Source organism: Lichenostomus cassidix, chromosome 6, assembly GCF_008360975.1.
Source record: "Lichenostomus cassidix isolate B80296 chromosome 6, HeHo_3.0, whole genome shotgun sequence".
Classification (NCBI taxonomy): Eukaryota; Metazoa; Chordata; class Aves; order Passeriformes; family Meliphagidae; genus Lichenostomus; species Lichenostomus cassidix.
This window is the reverse complement of record NC_139487.1, coordinates 15,680,376-15,695,279: the sequence shown is the minus strand read 5'-3', so window position 1 is coordinate 15,695,279 and position 14,904 is coordinate 15,680,376. Positions and strand designations below refer to the sequence as shown.

Below are 14,904 nucleotides of genomic sequence, written 5' to 3'. Positions count from 1 at the left end.
TAATTTTAGTAGGTTGGGTCAGACCGACTGGTGTCTAAATGCTATGAATCTCAAACTAAACCCTTTTTTTTGCCTTAGAAAAGGCATTTGAGCACAACTGTGCTTACAGGCAGCTTTCCCACACATCATGTTTTCCAACATTTTGCAAGCAGGGGTTTAGGACATTTAGATTTTCAAAGCAAAAAGGTCATGTTCCTGAAACTTGCCAGTAAAACAAACAAGTTCATGTTGAAAGCTACCCAGCAATCCAAGCCTGCATACCTGGCTGTAGAGCTCTACTGAGGACTCCCCTTTAAGCTGATGGCCAGTAAGGTATGTATTGTGTGAGGATTCTATGTAGTAATATGAGAGAGGAAAGTGCAAGTCCTCAGCATTCTCCTGTGACTCATCATTTTTGGAGGCAAAGTTGTCTTTGTCCATCAAAAATCTAGAAATGAGAAGATGTGAGGAAATTTTATGCTGTGCTGAGCATTTTGTGACTCTCCTAGAAACATCCATACACCAGTATCATCTTTTCATATATATATATGTATGTATGTATGTATATTTTTATATATATATATATATATATACACACACATAAAATTAGCACATAAGTAATTACCTGGCAAATCCTTCAAAAGATAGCAGCCCCTGCTGGCACATGTTCACACTAGGTTCAAATTTCTACATGGAGGAAGAAATTAGAGAGATATATAATAACAATCCTTAGAAATATATCTTTTTCATGTTTTTATATATAGTCTGCTCATAGCACTGAACAGTTAGTGTGTAAACTCAGTCTTTTTGTGGATAAAGTAATCAGGTGCCTGCAAATTGTGTTTTACACATCACTAAATAAGCATACTAAAGTCATTATTGTGAATCAAATCAGGTTGAAGGGGATGTTGTGAGATCCTTTAAACCAACCTCCAGTTCAAAACTAAGACAGCATTTAAGGTGAAATTAGTGATGATTTATGATCAGGTGCTCTACTCCTAAATATTATGCCTAAATACAACTTACCACCATCTCAAATTAAAGAGATTTGTAGTATCCCAACTTGAAGTTTCTTTAGAATTTCTGTCTTTTAAACTTTGCAATTCTATCTTACATGTTGATAGTTTCATGCAGTTTTTAGCCTTTGTCAACAGATAAATGGGGGCTTCATTTTGGAGTACATTAATTATGCATATTTGGACAAATAAAGATTTTTCTATACACTTTCTAAAATCTTCAGCCATTGTACATAAGGGAATGAAACAGTCCATGTTTGCACTGGACTTTTTTTTTTGCAATAAAATAAAAATATGTGGAAATGGTGCTTTTTAAAGTTCCAAATTAAGGTTATGCTCAATCAAATCACAGACAAGGAGAAAAAATGAACTGTCACAATACCCCTCCCCTGCTAAAGAACACATAGCTAAAAAAACTATTAATTTGCATTTTTTTAAGTGGATATATTTATGGACACCCATACAATTTTCTAGTCCAAAATAAAGATAGTACTAAATTTCAAATGAAAGTAAACTGTAGAGACAATATCAATGTGAAAGGAGATATCCACACAGATGCCATTCTGCATAGCATACCTTAATGGGGAAAATGGAAGTAACAGGAGTTCTAGTGAAAACTAAATGCAAGGTATCTGTATTACAGACCTGGATAATACTGAGGATTTCATCATAGGTGCAGTGTTCTCCTTGGCAATTCACTAGGAAATCGTTCAGCTGCTGGATTCCTACTCCAAATACTCCCAGTGATGTGCTTTCAACTCCAGTACCATTGGTTACGATGCTGGCAGCAGCAATAGCATCAGATATTTGCCTCTGGTTGTCTGAGAGCTGCTGCCTGCTCTTAATGAACAAACCAAGGTCTGAAACATTTCTAGTCAACAAATCTTAAAAGAAAAATGAGGAAATATAAATATAAGCTAAGTAATTACGTGTATAATTACAGAATAGAATGCAGTATACAATACGCACAAGTATCTCACTGAGTATTTTAGAACTGACATAGGAAATTATAACAAAGCCATCTTGTTTCTCTCCACTAATACAAGAGAGAGCATTAAACATGCATGTGAGTGGACTACAGGTGTCCAATTACTCTGAACAAAATCCTGCAACCCTTAACACGGATCCACAGCCTCTCACACAGTCACCCAGGACTCTCCTGCTCCCTCTCACCACCACATAAAGCCTCAAAGCCTTTCCTTCACTGTGTGCAACCCCATACCTTCCTGTTCAATCACCCTTTATCTTCTTCCAGTCTCCTATGCCAATTGTTCTGCACCATCCCCACAAGCTGCTTGCCAGAAAGACTGTTTTCTTTACATGTGGCCAAAGTCCCAGACTTAGATTATGGTAACTGAGGAATGTAAAGGGGGACAGAGGCTTCCTTCCCCTTTATCCCACATCAAGCAGATCCACTAGGAAACCAGATAAGGAAAAAACAGCCAAAGGGGACACAGGGCACAGCCTCCTCATTTCTCCTCCCTATATTTGCTCAGTGTTTTAGTCCTTCCACGGCTCCTGCAACCTGTACAGATCCTTGGGCTCAGCCATTAGGCAACAAGTTTTATTCCTCTGCTATTACCAGTTACAAACATATCTGGCTAATGGAAGGCTGGAATATTTTCCTTCCTTTCATTTGTCTCATATCCTGCTAACTAGGTATTAGTGGAGGCATGGCAGCAGTCCTCTACTTAAATTTATAACTGATAATGAGACTGAGACACATTTTATTAAGGCAAATAACTGAAGTTGCTCAGCAGTCTAACAGCTACGTTTTACTCTTTAACAAACCTAAATCAGGCTGGAATCCACTGCTATTTTCATCAATCTTCAAATTAGTATAAAGTGGAGCAGGCTCTAAGCCGGATCGATTGCAAGGCACAGCATAAACATCAAAAAGGTCTTTCAGATCCTTGCGGCTACGGACACTGCAAAGGAAGTGGGAAAAGTTGAGTTTTTGCTCTTTTATAAATTTGGATGAATGAAAGTAGTACAGAAAAAAACCCTCTTACCTGAAAGATTTGAAGAGCTCTACAAATTCCACAAAAGTCATGTTACTATCAGACACCATGAAGTTCTGAAAGCCCTTCATGCCTCCTTTTACACGGCCATGCCAGCTACTGCTGCTCCATGCGCTAAATCAAAATAAAGACTGCTGTAGTTTGGTTACATTAAACTTCTACTTATTGAAATACTATGCACTGTTGTATTAACAGCTTATTTTTACTCTCCTTAACACGTTTATTAACAATATCTGGAAGAAGCAAACAAAGCACTATCTTATAAGATGCATAATGACAGTTTTTTCCTTCTTGCTTTATAGCAGCTATATTTTTTCCTTCAAGACAATTGCAAACTTTATCAGAATTATAAGGTATATTATGCTATTTAAAATTTTCATGTGGGAAAAGGCTTGATGCACATGGCACAAATGAAAGGACTTATTTTCCCTTTAAAGAAAACAATGCCAATTTTCTTGTACCTCAGGCTGTGTGTAAGGTTCACTGAAGATGAAAAAATGAAATGGATTGTTCTGTAACTGCAATCATTAATCTAAATCGTGCACCTGAACAAGGTTTTGAAGTAGAACCAGCACACCTGCAAAAGTCACATCCCAAAATCTTTAGGCTACCTTGAGGATTTACACTGGTAAATACAGCTAGGCCCTGACTTGAGCAGGATGAACAAGTCCCTAGTGAATTACACACAGTAATTTGCAATGAGGGGCTGAGCTCTTGAGCCCTTCCTGGGCCTGAACACCAATGAACACACGTTGCAGGAATGGGATCTGCCAGCAGCAGCATCCTGAAAAGGGAGGGATCTAAGCAAACAACACAAATATCAAGAACTATCTAGTTTAAACCATAACTAACTATACAAGTTACAGTATTTGCTTCAAAATAACAGACCATGTGTCAGACATTATTGCTTTGTAAAGTTCAAATATATAAATCCATTCATCTGTAAATTTTGCCATCAAGTTCAGTACAAACTGTTCCAACAGCTGTGATAGAAAAACAGGACCAGCTTGTTGTCCAGTGTTGCTGAAGACATGCCTGCAAGCAGGTGACTTCTTACAAAAACATGCTGGACCAGATTCCTCAGTTTGCTCCTGGCCTGGGATGGATGCATGCAATTGAAACACAACGTGATTTAAAAGTATTAAAAAGATGCCATCTACTTCAGTTGATAATGTTCGATTTGTTTGACATCACCATGGCAAGCCCTGACATACCACATGTAACTTTTTTTAGCTAAAATAATTCCTAACATTTTTATCAGACAAGAAAAATAAACCATGATGAGGAAAGTCTCTAGACTCCAGAAAACAGACTGGAACTGTAGAGTACCAAATGGGAGACCAACTGCAGGAGAAAATGCTCAGCGTTTTGCCAGATTGGATCACTGAAGACTACCTTCCATAATTGTTCCATGGGAAATAAATACAGGTTGTTTTAAAAAGCCACACTCCCAAGAAAACCTCACCCTCACCAACAACCAAAACTGCAATTACGAGCAGTCTGGATTACACCTGTATACAGCTAATGAGAGAGACAGTTTACTCTCTCTTCCCAAAAGGCCCCCATCTCTACTTTTCCATATCCTAGGCTGTGTCCCAGTGGTCTCATCAATCATTCTCCTGCTTCCTCCACCTTACAAGCAGCACTAGATTCCCAAGGAAAGATGTGGAAAATTTTGGAAATTTTTTTTGGAAAAATTTTTTTGGAAAAATTTGGAAATTTGTCAGATGCCCATCTGCTTTGAGGGCATGACAAAAGCAGCTGCAAGATACCTGTGTTCAGAATAAAACTACCCAGTGCTCCAAATCTCTTCATGGCTCATGAACACTGGGTCAAGATAATGGGTAAAACTTGTAAGTCTGTGTTGAGGAAGACTTCTTCAGGACAGATGAAACAGCCATAAGCTACATGCTGAGCAAGTTCTAGCATGAAGGGTCATAGCAAATTTGGGACTACTCTGCCAAGTGATGCTGTGGAGGTGCCAGACAACTTTGCTAGGGAAAACCTGCAATAACTGGGGGAGCTCCATAGTGTTTAGCTGCACACAGATTGGTGCAGAAACCCAATAATGAGAGGATTTAAAGGAACATTAGCTGTCCTTTCCCAGGGAATGTCAGTTCTCCATTGAGCCTTTTAATCTCATTTAGACACAACAACTATTTTGGCATAAAAGCCAAAAGCAGATTTGCAAAACACAGACACATTTTTCAGAGGTAGTAAAGCAGTATTTCTTCAGTTCAATACAAAAGACAGTTGTTCTTATCCTTAAAAAAAAGTTTGCTTACCAAGACAAATCCAAGTTTGTGAATGACAGTGAAAAACAAAAAGTAAAGAACACGGAGTCTCACAAAGCAGAGTTAAGCGAACCACATATTTTTACAGGTGACTCTACTACTCACACCTGTTGCCAAATCCAACTATTTTAAGTATAAATAAAATCCCCAAGGAATACACAACAGAAACAAGACATGTCTCTTCAAAAATAATGCTTTACCAGCAGCAGTAATCTCTTCTATTGCTTACTATTGTTCTCCTGGAACCCCCACGATTCATACTCATAACGATATTTCAGCATTCCTTCTCTGAAAAGGCACTGGAAAGCCTATGTTGATACTGTCCTCTTGTGTGTCATAAAGTACTGTCCACATCCCTGACATATTGTTATTGTTACACTATATTATTAATACTCTAATTACTACTACCATCACCATTACTATTTATAGAATTAATATAATAGTGCACTATGTTACTGCACATATTGCAACAGTATAACCTTTCACACTTCCTAAGTGACACAAAAAAGATGAATGTTCAAGAAAAAGAGGTCTGTAAGAGAAAGATTCCAGATCTGTTCCTCTAATTCCCAAGACAGTACTGCAGTCATCAATAGGAATGTCAGCAAAAGTTATTACTCCTCCAGGTAGAAATTATTTGTGCTGAGAAACCTCAGAACTTCAGTTCACACATCTATAACACTTCTGTAGATTTTCACTGTACAGAAGATGCCTATAACTATCTTATGGAGAAGATCTGGAGAAAGAGTTAAACTCCATATTTGTGTAGCTTTGGAACAGCATTCCAATCTGCTTCTGTAACAGACATAAACTGAAGCATGCTGCTCAGGGACTTGCTACAGAGCCATCCTCAGATTCATGGCATTTCAGCTTAAATGTCCTGTGCTGTTCTATCGTGTGTTTTAGATGTCTACAAAAAGACTAATGAAATTTCAGGTGTTTTTGTCAGATTTTGTCAGTTTGGCAAAAACCCTACATTTGATGATAAACAAGTAATAGTACCTTCTTTTCTTTTTAAACCAAAGCATTGATTTTGTCCTTACCTAGACTGACTTTTGCTCGATGATATTACAGGAGAGGAGACTGGTCTTGCTGGTGAAGACGATGTAGCTCCTAAGTTGGGAGATCCAGATGCTGTCAGAGAGTGAGCTCTTCTTGATGGCAGGTTATGAGATGGAGAAGCATTAATAATCATATTTTGATCTAAGGAGAAAACAAAAGTTTTCATCACAATCACAACATCTGGCCCAATAAAAATGCTTTTGTCCAGGAGACCTATATATAGTAAGACAATAACTGGATTCTAGATTTGTCTCAAAACAGTCCAAAAAGTACATACTGAACAACACATATGCATTTTATCTGAATGGAACGCGAATGCTCCTGAAACTACATGAAAGAACAATCATGAACAACTACAGAAATAAATTTCAAAGTTTACAGCTTTTGGAGTTTCAACTGCAAAGGTAGGTTTATAAGTTTAACACCACAAAAAAATGTATAAAAAGACTTTGGGCAAAATCCACATGGATTTTAAGTACTGAAGCAATATATATCTACCTGGTTCTTCTTGTTCATCAATATCTTGAGGATCTGAACCACTTCTATTACGATATTCCTTACAGCTTTTTGCCTTCCGAGTTGCCATTTCATCATCAGTGGCTTCTCCACTTTCACCCTAGAAATAATGAACACTGCAATAAACATCCCAAAATCACTATTTCCAGTTCCTATCAGTGCAATCTGTAACAAAACCATGAGATAAATTAGCTATTCCTTATGAAACAGACTCCTGTAAGGCCCATACCATTAGAAAAGAGAGAACTTAAATAGAGGCATGGCCAAGTGTGGGGCTATCAGGTGCTACCTCAGTTTGACATCACACAGATGACAATGATTGTGCCTTTTTCAAATGTTGCAGCTGGTTTTACACTAGTTCACTGGTGCACTGGAGCCCTAAAAAGGATGAACCTTGTAATTTGAGAATCTACCTGCCCACGTGGGTAGAAATATGGGTAACATAGAGCTGCTAGCTCTGCATTTTTCTCTCTCCTGCCGATTGCTGAAAGCAGTTTTGTTCACAAAAAGAGAGGAGACTGCCAGACCAGGTCATGTTTCTCTCACCCACATGAGACAAAACTATGTGCTAATCTGAGGTGGAATAACTACAGTAGTGTTTCTCAAAACATGAAAACAAAAAGGATTAAAAAAAATTACACCAGCCTCCAAATACCACTTTGCGCATTGAGATTTTTATTGCCGCCAGTATTTTAACTTTATACTGAGGTAGAACCTAAAGGTTGCAAAAAGATTCTCTCTCCTTCTCTAGCCCCAGCACCCACATGTCCTAACAACGTTGCAAGCATAAGAAAAGAAACACGAATTATTGGAAAACAATAAAATAATCCTCAAACCTGAAACTACAACAAACAGTTTCAAAAGTCTCATCTAACTTCTTTTCTCTAGTTCAGAACATAGCTAACGCAGTAACTGCAAGAAGGAAACAAAACAACTGAACAACAAAATATTCTACCCTGATGAGTACTTTCTTCTTTTTCTTAGCTGTGCTGATTCCCAGAGTGTTGTTTCTCTGCACATTGGGCTTCTCGGTGCTTTTGGTGAGAGATCCTGTGCTTGTGTTTCTTGCACTCCATCGTCTGCCCCCGAACAGTTCAACAGCCTGAGCCAAGGTTGGGCCTTCAAACCTCCCATCCTCCTACAAAGAGGCTCAGCGTTACCAAAACAGGGAGAATAAGGACACATTTTTTAAGCAATAATATAAACATTTCTGAAGAACCAATGAAAGAAACATCAAGGAAAGGCAATTTTTAATTACTCCATGAATTCCCCAGGGCTATTTTGTTTGCTCCTTTGGGGATTTTTTTGGCCCTAACTCTTATCACTCAGTTCTTTAGTGCCTTTTTTAAGTACTGTAATTGCTTTTTTAAATTTAAATACTTATTCCAAAACTCAAAACATATGAAGAGCTTCATAAGAAAAAGGAATTTAATCTCAGTGTACTGAAAACTTGCAAGGTTTGACACAACATTGTGGGGAGAATCAGATCTTACTGCTTAAACCATGTTACAAAGTTGGAGATTTACTGCTCATCTTTAATCTAATCCTATTTATAACAGAAACGAATTTTATTACAATAAGTTGTTGATATCTTTGAACTTTTCTAATACAGAATCACAGCATCTTTTACCTGGTAAAGGCTGACGTACTGTTTCCGTAGCCACTGTAGTCTTTGATCAGGGAATCTCCTCATTTTTCTTACAGCTTTAGTCAACTCCAGCAATCCATCATACAGCATTCTGGCAGTGTATTTTGGAGCAACAAAGTGCAGCAATTTATTATCAGTAGTCTGAAGTCCATAAAGTAGTGTTATACCATTTTCTTCAAGGGACATATTGCAAAGTTTATTTTGAACACACACAGTGTGCATATCAATGCCCGAGTGTCCCATATATACAGCCTTGGCTGAAAACAAGTCCAAAAAGCCTTCCACCAGCCCAGTATTACCAAGAAACTGGTATTTACCAAGCTCAGCAGTATTACCCAGCACGCTCAGTTTTGCCTTAGCATTTGCAGGGCAAACTGTTGTGGGTTTTGTCCAAGTCAAAGTACTATTGTCAGGCTGAAGCTGAAGAAAGCAACGAGCTGAGAGATGTGTCTCCTGGTCATAATGAATGACGGTTGCTCCTTGCTGCATGAACTGATGGACATCAGCCCTGATGGACAACACGTACCAGGGAATGAGTTCTATCCCATGGCAGAAAGCCTTTTGTTGCTCTTCCGTTGAATTTGTGTCCCATTCTTTCAGCTGCTCAAATATGTCACTTTCAGAATCTGAAAGATCTCCAATTAGAAATCTGCATGTGAGCAAAGATGAGAGATTTATATTTAGTGACACATGTGCTGATTTATGCTATGCATAAATGGACTACTATCATCATTATATAACTGGGACTTACAAGAACTTGTATAATTTTTAAAGTATTACAATTTATGTTATTGCACTTTTGCATTAATTAATAGATGCTGCGACAATTAATAATAACTCCTGAAACAATAAGATTTTCCTAGATCTTTCTAAACTTTGCATCAATAATAACAAGTGTCTGATTGGTTCTTAAGGCCAAGTGATTCCAGTTTTTAAATCCACTGTGTAAGATTGCTTCAATTGAAATATCAAGTACCATAAGTGGAAACTGTTACCAGGATGTAGTGGATTTCAGACAGGACTTCTAATCTCTGTTCTATTACTTATTTAATGTGCAGGCCTTTCATATTATATATTACCCTGATTAACTATAGTAAAATACTGGTCAAAATACATACCTTCCTTATAAGAATGCAGCAAGAATTATATCAGATACTTTCCAACAGAAATTTTATTTTACTTAAGGAAAATATTAGCATAAAACTTGTATGCAGCAACCAAAATTTCTGAAATATTTTGCCAAAATTAGAAACAGCAGATACAGAGCAACAACACTGAGCTAATAGAAGAAGTAGTTTAAATAAAATGCCTTCCCTGCAGAAGTTTCTAACATGTATGGATGCACAAATGCTTGATATTTGGATACTTCAGTGAACATAAAAAGGGACAAACTGTTCTGTGTACAAGAGAACTAATGAATAACATTTTCCTAAGGATATCCAGGCAAAAAAATCCAAACCATCTTCCTCTACATATCCTTCAAGACATCTTGTCCTAATACCCTCTGTGCTTCCCCTTCCTATAACCAGAGCACTCTCAGTTCCTGCCCCTTTCCTACCAAATAAGCCAAAGATGACTCATGTTGTGTTTCCAAGTCACATACACCACTTCCCTCAGTGCTAAACAGCACAGATGATCATCAGCTTTTCCCCAAACTCTTCTCTACCTGCATAACAAATTATTCTGAATTTTTCTCTTATTCCATACAGCAATTCTAATGATTCCTCTACAGATTTATTAATTGGTGAGTTCTCTATCTCTTCACCAAATTTATAAAAAGGGGACAAATAGGCTGGGGATTTATTGCTTATGGTGAGGGGGACTGACAGAATAACTGCATTAACTGCAGTCTTAACTGTAGCTCTATCCCTTGAAGAAATATTCCTAAAAATAAAGGTCATGCATGATAACTGAGCTGCTATAAATTGTCTTACTAGAGTCTTACCAGACATGTGTAAATTGAAATATTTACCTGCATTTTACAAAACTGACATTTTAAAATTAAAGAAACAACTGAAGCAGCTCTTTCTCCCCTATGCCCTCAAAACAATCAAACAAATCTCTGTAAAAATGCTAGAAAATGTATTCTGAGGGTAGATGTGTATGACTGGAGGAGTTTATGATCACAGAGACAGAAAAGGCAGAGCTTTGTTTACACCTTGTTCCACAAGCTGGCCTGTTGCATGCTGCAGGTCACAATGTCCAAGAAGCAGGTAAGCCAAGCACACACAATAACCACACACTGAAATGGAGCCTCAGCCATGAGCTGCCAAAAGCAACACTGCTGTCCATTACTGAAGTACACTTACAGAGCCTGGCTTGGACCAAGGGCTTTCTTTACACGTGCTGCACTGAGATGCAAGAAAATGAAAAGATAAAGGAAACAGTGACACAGATTGCAGTTTTAGAGGACAAAATTGCAAAGCTTACAAAAAGAAAAAAATTGAGGTTTTCTCCTATTATTTTATATGTTATTACTGTAATTGGAAAAGTTTAAAATGAAGATGAGATCAGGCTAATAAAGCAAGGACTCAAAGTCAGGAGTATCTTCACAGGTCACTCAATAATTAACAATTCCATAAAAACTGTATTTCAAACTTGAGGGTTTTTTCCCATTTTCCTGCTTACCTTTATTTCTTTTTAATTTATTAATTGTCAGAATAGAGTTCTAAGAAAGATTAATGCTTGATATTTATCTGGCATGTACAGAAATCCAGGGCAATTAGATGGGTCACTGACTACAGAGTGATAGAGCTTATTTGCTAACGCAGCTAGGAAAGTAATTAAACCCACTGCCCACTGATTCTATTAAATGACTTTCATTTTCTTCAAATCAAATTAACCTACCAGCTTTGGTGCATTCGTGTTCCACAATAATAATCCAAATCATCAAAAGAAAAACTAACTGAAAATCTTTCTTGCATTTATGAAGTAATGAGAAACATGTTATGCAGTGCATTTTTCTGCTTTTATGACCACAACACTACAATTACCAGATAATGCATAATTATGATATAATTTGGATTTTATAACACTGTATGCAAATAGGACAGGTCACACAAGAAGAGGACTAAATTTCTTCCTTAGAAATCTTTAGCAAGAAAAATAAACCAAACACAGCCTCCATAGGAGCACAACAGAACATGACCCTTCTGCCTCTGCAGCAATCTGCTCTGGTGCCTCACCCATCTCTCTGCATGCCCAGGAAAGACATGGCAAGTGAATATGGAATTTCCAAAGTCTATGAGATACTTGAGCTAAATCAGTATTTTCAGAACTATTCTCCTACAAATATTACACTTAAAACCAGTATTTACTGCATCAGTACGGATATTCATAACTGAGTAGCTGGTAGCCTAAACCAGGAAACATAACTTTAATTACCTATCCACAGTTTTGTTCATTTAAATTTTAGACTTTCATTTCAGATTCACACTGGCTTTTAAAAATAATTGAATCCCTACTTTAGTTTAGAGTGGAACTTACTAGATTATATTTACATATAATGCAAAAATAACTAATTTACCAAGAAATTATTTCATTAAAAAAAAAGAAACTCCATTTTGTTCATCCAAGTGAAATGTTTATATGGCTAGTTTATTTGCCACTTGAACTGTGATCTGCAAGTTGATTTTAAAGCATACTACTTAACAAAAAATAATTCCTGGAAGAAAGTATTCTGACTGAAGTAAGTCAAGAGATAACATAAATGGGCAAAGAAGTGGGTCTGTCTTTCTTGACTTAATCTATTGCTCCACTTCCCAGAAGCAACTAAAGCCAGATGTGAATAATTCTATTAGAAACCATTCTTTCAGGAAATAATGATTATTTATTTGAAATGAAATTTAGAATTACATGTTAATGAAATAAATACATTTTAAACAGGAAGATAGTAGTTGCCTCTCAGGCAGTCACTTATTAGATTTAATGTTTAAGTAGCTGAAATAAGTTGGATAGTTCTGAACATAGTGATATTTCTGACACACATTATCAATAAAATAACTGAACAGTGACTTAAGCATGGGGTTTTTATGCAAGCCCTCACATAATTTTACAGTGAATTTTTTATGCAAGCCCTCACATAATTTTACCTCAGAGCAGTACAGTTCTGTTACTTAATTTGAAATTAGTCTAACACAGTTACTTAGTTGAAAGCTGACCTGACCCACTTATGTCTACATAGGCTTTGCAATGAGACTTCATTGCAAAGCAACATTCTAGAAGATCAAGTGATGTCTTAAAGTTTACATTTACTATATTTGCTGCTGGTGACTAGTACAGCCTTCAAAAGTGATTTTCAAAGTGAAATCAGACTGGTGGACACTGGGCTTTTTTTACACAGGGCACGAGGAAGCAAACTTCTTAGCAAAATAGCAGGACTACAGCAACCTGAAAATTCAAAATGTGTACTCACACATGTTTTCTGGACAAAATTTAAACCCCTGAAACTAACATGTCCTTAAAAGAAGAAGTCTTTTGAAGGATAATAAATAACCTTTATTTTGAAGGGGCCAGAACACTGCCTGAGCGTGCAGAATATAATGTTCTGATATCTGATAACAAATATGTCCTGGTGCTATTCCTGTAACTAGAGATCAAAATTGTAACTGGACTTTTAAAGCTCTCTGTGTAAGACAAAAAGGATTTGCCCTTATCATGAGAGGAAGTAATTACATCATGAAGGAAAATATAACTATACAGAGGGTTTCCGAGCAGTTGAGTATCAGGGAAGAAAAGATCTGAATTGGAAGTGGATAAATACAAGGGAAGATGTTAAAGTTGCTCTTATTTCTAAAATCAAGCCTTGGTAAAACAAAATCAAAGAGTAAAACCATGAAATACACATGTGATGATAGTAAATAAAATGAGACCTACTGGTACCGGTTTTTGTCCTTCAGAGAGTTTTTCCTTGAATCACTCCCTTCACTAACATTATCTTCACTTTCTTCAGACTCCAAACTGCGATTGCAGCTCCGAATAGTTTGAAAAATATTGTTTGTTGTTGATTCTTTTTCTGGATTATTTAAACCATCTTGGCCTACTCGTTGTAAGAAATTATCTTGTCCACAGTAATCTGAAACAAACTGCAGAGATATCTACAAGATTAGTATACTTATAAATAGAATATTGGGTCATCTACTTCTCATTGTAGAAATTTTTACAATTAAGAATATTTAGGGCATATTTCCTACTTGCTTCCCTGGAATTTTGTGCCTATTTGAAACCCAAAACAGACCAAATAATTTCATAAATCAAGTAACACAAGTTAAAGTGACTTCGGAAAACTTTAAAAAAGCCTCAGTCTTCAACTTTTCATCTACCAGGAGCACTTTTATTTTTAAACCAAAATAATAAAACTCAAAGGAACTGTTTCTTCCCATAGAGGAGAAGCTTGACCTGCTGAGCTTCTAAATTCTGTTTTTACGAAACTGAAAACTTCCAATTCCCAGTGAATTAAGTGGAAGGTCAGAGCATTTAGCAGAAAATAATTACATGTTTCAGGCTTTACATACTTACTTAATCCAAAATATAAACATGATCCTTCGCTACTAATGCTAACTTCTCAGTGCTCTGATACTGAACTAGGTATAAACAACCAAATCTAAATTGCTAAGTAACTATTGGAATTAAATTGAGGTCTGTGTAATCGAAGAGTCTAGCAACAGTCTGGTTTAGAAAACTTTAATTAGATGATGCCTTTGTGCAAGATTATATAAAATAAAGCACTGGCTAAGAACGTAACATCTTAGAATATTCATCTCCTTTACCTCTAATGTTTCATCCTGGGAGTTATATCGCGGACAGAGTCTGATGAGGCTTGATGCTCCATCCAAAACTTCACAGAGCTCTTTTAAAAATACACCACAGAAAGGAACAACTTTACAGCCTGGGATATTGAGTGCCCTGTTGACCACTTTCCTGTATTCAGATGATGACTCATGCTGTGCCATAGCATCCTTCAGACTTCGCATGGTTTCAATATCAGACTGGTCCATGAACTGCCACATTTTTAAAACTTTTCTTGATCTATTGCAAGAAGAAATCACAACATTTATTAAAAAAATTCCAACAATTTACCTTCAAGCTCAACACCTGCAGCATATACGCAACAGACTAAATTATCTTTGATCATAAATGAATGAATGAAATCAAGGTCGTTATTTTAATGAAAATTCCCCCCTTTGAATTACCAAAGAACAAAACTAAAATAGAGAAATTAGCAGTCTGATCTGCTGGAGTAGTATTTCACATTTTAATAAAAGTCCAGCTGCATAGAACATAGCAGCAGACTAACATTTTTATTGGCTAAAATTTCTAAGGGACCAAAAGAAATCAGAAAAGATTAAGGAAATAGCATAAAGATAAAC

At 36.7% G+C, this 14,904-nt stretch overlaps 1 protein-coding gene across 3 annotated transcripts in view; it reads right to left on the bottom strand.

Moving 5' to 3' along the window:
• The window catches only part of PLCE1 (phospholipase C epsilon 1), a 139,049-nt gene that overhangs the window by 25,830 nt on the left and 98,315 nt on the right, over positions 1–14,904 (bottom strand). For 2 of the 3 annotated variants that reach the window (XM_085065238.1, XM_085065239.1), the window contains exons 6-17: positions 14,305–14,563; positions 13,412–13,620; positions 10,846–10,887; positions 8,519–9,185; positions 7,844–8,026; positions 6,871–6,988; positions 6,354–6,513; positions 3,008–3,130; positions 2,787–2,923; positions 1,641–1,879; positions 605–666; positions 262–427 (exon numbers count right to left, since the gene is read on the bottom strand). In XM_085065238.1, coding sequence (XP_084921364.1) covers positions 262–427; positions 605–666; positions 1,641–1,879; positions 2,787–2,923; positions 3,008–3,130; positions 6,354–6,513; positions 6,871–6,988; positions 7,844–8,026; positions 8,519–9,185; positions 10,846–10,887; positions 13,412–13,620; positions 14,305–14,563 — 2,365 coding nt within the window. The remainder of the gene's footprint in view (positions 1–261; positions 428–604; positions 667–1,640; positions 1,880–2,786; positions 2,924–3,007; positions 3,131–6,353; positions 6,514–6,870; positions 6,989–7,843; positions 8,027–8,518; positions 9,186–10,845; positions 10,888–13,411; positions 13,621–14,304; positions 14,564–14,904) is intronic. The other variant, XM_085065240.1, reaches the window with a different exon arrangement.